Raw genomic sequence first — 6,000 nt, 5'->3', positions numbered from 1 at the left:
TGTATATATATATATGTGTATGTGTATATGTGTATATATATATGTGTATGTATGTGTATATATATATATATATATATATATATATATATATATATATATATATATATGTATGTATGTATGTATATACAGTGCCAGTCAAAGGTTTGTACACCTACTCATTCCAGGGTTTTTCTTTATTTTTATTATTTTCTACATTGTCGAATAATAGTGAAGACTATATGTGAAATAACACATATGGAATCATGTGGTAACCAAAAAAGTGTTAAACAAATTAATATATATTTGAGATTCTTCAAAGTAGCCACCCTTTGCCTTGATGACAGCTTTGGCATTCTCTCAACCAGCTTCATGAGGTAGTCACCTGGAATGCATTTCAATTAACAGGTGTGTCTTGTTTAAAGTTAATTTATGGAATTTTGGAGTCAGAGTCCAGAGTGTGGGAACAAACAGACTGTCCCATGGTTGAGTAAACAAGCAAGTTCATAGTCAACAAAGCATGCCAGAGTCATGAGGCAAATAGCATTAAGGTAGTCACCTGGAATGCATTTCAATTAACAGGTGTGCCTTGTTAAAGGAATTTCTTTCCTTCTTAATGCATTTGAGCCAATCAATTGTATTATGACAAGGTAGGGTTGGTATACAGAAGATAGCCCTATTTGGTAAAATATTAAGTCCATATTATGTTAAGAACAGCTCAAATAAGCAAACAGAAATGACAGTCCATCATTACTTTAAGACATGAAGGTCAGTCAGTCCAGAAAATTTCAAGAACTTTGAAAGTTTCTTCAAGTGCAGTTGCAAAATCCATCAAGCGCTATGATGAAACTGGCTCTCATGAGGCCCACCAAGGGAAAGGAAGACCCAGAGTTATCAGCCTCAGAAATTGCAGCCCAAATAAATGCTTCACAAAATTCATGTAACAGACACATCTCAACATCAACTGTTCAGAGGAGACTGCGTGAATCATGCTTTCATGGTCGCATTGCTGCAAAGAAACCACTACTAATGGACACCTATAAGAAGAAGAGATTTGCTTGGGCCAAGAAACACGAGCAATAGACATTAGGTCGGTGGAAATCTGTCCTTTGATCTGAGTCCAAATTTGAGTTTTTGGTTCCAAACGCCGTGTCCCTGTGAGATGCAGAGTAGGTGAATGGATGATCTCTGTATGTGTGGTTCCCACCTTGAAGCATGAAGGAGGAGGTGTGATGGTGTGGGGGTGCTTTGCTGGTGACACTGTCTGTGATTTATTTAGAATTCAAGGCACACTTAGCCATCATTCTGCAGCGATACGCCATCCAATCTGGTTTGCGATTAGTTCGACACCTCCAGGCTATGTAAAAGGGCTATTTGACCATCTGCATCAGATGACCTGGCCTCCACAATCACCCATGCTCAGAGTGAAGGAGAAGCAGCCAACAAGTACTCAGCATATGTGGGAACTCCTTCAAGACTGTTGGAAAAGCATTCCAGGTGAAGCTGATTGAGAGAATGCCAATAAAATTGGATTGGATTTGATGTGAAGAGTGTGCAAAGCTGTCATCAAGGCAAAGGGTGGCTCTCAAATCTAAAATATATTTTGATTTGTTTAACACTTTTTTGGTTACTACATGATTCCATGTGTTATTTCAAAGTTTTGATGTCTTCACTATTATTCTACAATGTAGAAAATAATGCAAATAAAGAAAAACACTTGAAGGAGTAGGTGTTGAGTAGGTGTGTCCACACTTTTGACTGGTACTGTTTATTATTATTAGTATTATTAGTATTTTACATAATTGAAGTATGTTGGACCGAGAGTATTTCCCGGTCAAGTCTTCAAATCAGGAATAACCCTGAACTATAAGTATACACACTGTAAATATTGTATCTCACTGTATCAGCCTGAAAACATACTCTCCCACTCTGACAGCAAAGCAGTGGTCCAATGCTAACAGCATGTACTGTGGGAGCAACTGCAAATAAAGAATGTGACTTGTTATTTATTGCAGCAAAGCCTAGTGGACAAAGTGTCTCGCAGACAGCGAGTTGACATGAGCCTGCTGTTTCTCAACATCAAAGTTAGGCGGCTGCAGCTGGTCAGTGACTCACTGGATGAGGTAATACCATCTCCCATCTATATCTAGGCACAGTACACACAGACACACAAGCATTACTTAAGAAGACAGCCCAGCCCTGGTAGAGTAGCTTGATAGCTATTTCTGTTCATACAAGAGCCAATTAATTTGAAGCAGTTATTCCACTGCTTTCAATGCAGTGCATTTCAAAACTGAAACGTCCAAGATATGTATAAGTTCAGACATGCAGCATGCCTAGGTTTGATGAGTTCAAAAGAGTTGGCCACAGCTTAACTTGTTCTCTTACTTTTAGCTTGCTAGAAACCGAGCAGACTTGAAGAAGAAGCTGAAAGTGACGTTTGTGGGGGAGGCTGGTTTAGACATGGGCGGTCTGACCAAGGAGTGGTTTCTCCTTCTCATCCGACAGATCTTCCATACAGACTACGGTGAGACATATGGGACAAAAAGATCAGGCATATGTGTTGCCCTGAGCCATAAAGATACAGATGTTATAGCTGTTTTGTTTGCAACAAGAATCTTTTTCTCCATAGATAACAGTAGAATATTATGGGAGTTACCTCACCTTTAGCCCTAGCTGTCTATATATATATATATATATATATATTTTTTTTTTTAATTTTACCTTTATTTAACTAGGCAAGTCAGTTAAGAACAAATTCTATATCTCATCCTAAAGTTTCAACAAGTACCAAGACTAAGAATGTTGACATAGCCATAAATGAAGAACAAAACTAAAATGTATGATGTTCATATAGCACTGCAATAATAGATATCCATTCAATTACAGTAACTCCCATTTAGTCTGGGACCTAGCAGTCCAAAAAGGAAATTCCCATGTACTCTATTCTGACCATTTGTTATCTTTCTTGGACTGGAGGCCTGTGTTCTATGTCATGTCTGGGCCAGAGTTGTGTTTAAGCAGAGTTTATTTGTGTCTCCTCTCTGAAGGCATGTTTACATTCTTCAAGGATTCCCACTGTCACTGGTTCAGCAGCTGGAAGTGTGACAACTACTCCGAGTTCCGATTGGTCGGAGCCGTATCCTTTTGTACCATACCGTGATTTATGGTACCGTGTAGCCTGTGGTGAACTGTAAACAGATTCTCAACGTACAGCAGCAGTCCTCATGTTGTACCCTTTAAACTGGCGTTTGAATCAGGTCACATATTTAGCTGACTAAAACTCCTGGCGTTACTCTTAAGGGGATCTTTGCACATTTATCATACATACTCTGAGGTTCTCCACTCTCCCTATGCCATGTTAATTGCTGCTTTGCAGATGATAGCTTTAAGTTTTAGAACTATAATTTTGTGGGGATTTGTTTAGAATTTTGTTATCTTCTAAACTGTGGATCCAATCAGAGGAGACTGTAATGCTTTTCTATTGGACACATTGCAATCTGATGTAATCTTATAGAATAACTAAAGTATGCAGAATATTACTGTGTTAAGTTAACGGGTCATTCCACTAGTAGAGTGCCTTTTATATTCTTTCAACATTATGCGTGTACATTTTGATAAAACACTCAATTTAACAGTTGGATCCAATACATTTACGCTCTAACTAAAGTAAACTATGTTAAACAATTCCAATAGTAGTGTGTTTTCATGAAGTTATTTCCGAGGAAAATTCCTAATTTTGGCATGTCCCACATGATTGTCCGACTTATTTTAACCAGGGGTTGGAACCAAAATTATTTTCCAATCATTTTTTTCTGAACAGTACCATTATTTGTGCACCATTATTAGTGCACCATTTTTAGTGCACCATTAGCACGTTTTTGGTTCCATTCCACTGTTTCGACCAGCAAAATACAGTTCTGAACTGGTTCGAACCAAAAAAAGTAACCGTTTATATAGTTCCTTTCTGTTCCTTTTAAAACCTTTTGAAATCAGTTTTCTTTTAACATTAAATGACTTCACCAATCACTGCGAATAGAACAGCTTTCTATGGCGGGGTTAAGCTATAGTTATTTATATGAATTGGACAGACAAGTGTAGGGCGCGAGATGAGACTGACATTTTGCGGGTGGAGAGACTGGGAGAGAGGGTGGAGGAGGAAGCTTGGCTTGAAATGCATCTTCTTATGACATGCATTATCTGAATTAGGCCCACAAAATTATACCTACGGATGAGCTGCTTCTATGAAGGAACTTTGAGTGTCTCTGAACTTCCGAGAGTTAGCTTAACGCTGGACCAGAGCTGGCTAGATTGAGATTCCACCCTTTTTTCACCCACTCAAAAGACAGCCAAAAGTATGTTGAATTCCCAGTGTGTTAACCCTCTGCTTTCAACCATCTAGAAGCACAACCAAATTCCAATGGAAAATATATATGGTTTTTGGATTAGTTGTCACCTAAATGTGTTATCACTGCGCTTTCAACCATTTAAAAGCACACCAAATTCAATGTCAGATATTTAGTTGATTTAAATACAACATCTTAATGTGTTATCACTGTGCTTGATCTAATAGCACATCCAAATAACCTGGATTGCAGTTAGTTGAGATTACGTTAAAGTACATGGTGCAAGTGATCAATGCCGTTTGAGATTTTGTGCAGATTATTATAGCAATTGTGAATATTTCAACAGACCTGAGACCCTGAATGCTTTCTACGATTACATAAGAATACATGTATTGTTACAGTAACCTCAAAATGTGTCCATGGAAGTGTTACTAATTTTATGGTTGAAATACTGTTACATTAGTTTGTAAGATAGCCTTAACATTAGGCTATTTACTGTCTTGAAAAGTGATATTGAAATGTGTTTGGTTGACAACGCAACCAAAAGGTTGGAGGTGTACGGTATCTTCTGCTGGGATAGTTCCATCTGAGCCACTGGCTTAATCCTATTATTTAACATCTCAACCAAAAATAAAAGTTAAAGAATAGGATCAAATCAAACTGTATTTAAAATTAGCTCCTATTTAAAATGTATTCCTATTCTTTAACTTAGATTTTTGATTGAGATGTGAATCCAACATATCAATCAATCTATTTTTTTAATTTTTTTAATTTATTTATTTTATTTTACCTTTATTTAACTAGGCAAGTCAGTTAAGAACAAATTCTTATTTTCAATGACGGCCTAGGAACAGTGGGTTAACTGCCTTGTTCAGGGGACAGAATGACAGATTTGTACCTTGTCAGCTCGGGGGTTTGAATTTGCAACCTTCCGGTTATTAGTCCAACGCTCTAACCACTAGGCTACCCTGCCGCCCCAGCCAATGTCACAAGGTGCTATACAGGGTTAAAATATAATAATCATAGTGATTGTCATTATTCAGCACCTCAGGAGTAAATTGGAGTCAGTTGGCTTTTCATAGCCGATCATTCAGAGTTGGAGACAGCAGGTGGGTAGAGAGAGAGTCGAAAATAGCAGGTCCGGGACAAGGTAGCACGTCCGGTGAACAGGTCAGGGTTCCATAGCCGCAGGCAGAACAGTTGAAACTGGAGCAGCAGCACAACCAGATAGACTGGGGACAGCAAGGAGTCATCAGGCCAGGTAGTCCTGAGGCATGATCCTAGGGCTCAGGTCCTTCGAGAGAACAGAGAAAGAGAGAATTAGAAGGAGCATACTTAAATTCACACAGGACACCAGATAAGACAGGAGAAATACTCCAGATATAACAGACTGACCCACGCCCCCCGACACAAACTATTGCAGAATAAATAATGGAGGCCAAGAACAGAAGGGGTCGGGAGACACTGTGGCCACGTCCGACGATACCCCCGGACAGGGCCAACCAAGTAGGATATAACCCCACCCACTTTGCCAAAGCACAGCCCCACAGCACTAGAGGGATATCTTCAAACCACCAACTTACTACCCTGAGACAAGGCCGAGTATAGTATAGATCTCCCCCACGGCATGAACCCGAGGGGGACGCCAACCCGGACAGGAGGATCACGTCAATGACTC

General features: G+C 39.1%; 1 protein-coding gene across 1 annotated transcript in view; it reads left to right on the top strand.

The window, feature by feature from the left end:
* LOC115144037 (probable E3 ubiquitin-protein ligase HECTD2) overlaps positions 1–6,000 on the top strand; it is a 39,731-nt gene that overhangs the window by 10,215 nt on the left and 23,516 nt on the right. Inside the window, exons 12-14 of the mRNA XM_029684657.2 lie at positions 1,992–2,099; positions 2,371–2,503; positions 3,027–3,115. Of these exons, the coding sequence (XP_029540517.1) occupies positions 1,992–2,099; positions 2,371–2,503; positions 3,027–3,115 (330 nt within the window). The remainder of the gene's footprint in view (positions 1–1,991; positions 2,100–2,370; positions 2,504–3,026; positions 3,116–6,000) is intronic.

Source organism: Oncorhynchus nerka, linkage group LG16 (genome assembly GCF_034236695.1).
Source record: "Oncorhynchus nerka isolate Pitt River linkage group LG16, Oner_Uvic_2.0, whole genome shotgun sequence".
NCBI lineage: Eukaryota > Metazoa > Chordata > Actinopteri > Salmoniformes > Salmonidae > Oncorhynchus > Oncorhynchus nerka.
This window is presented reverse-complemented; position numbering and strand designations above follow the sequence as displayed.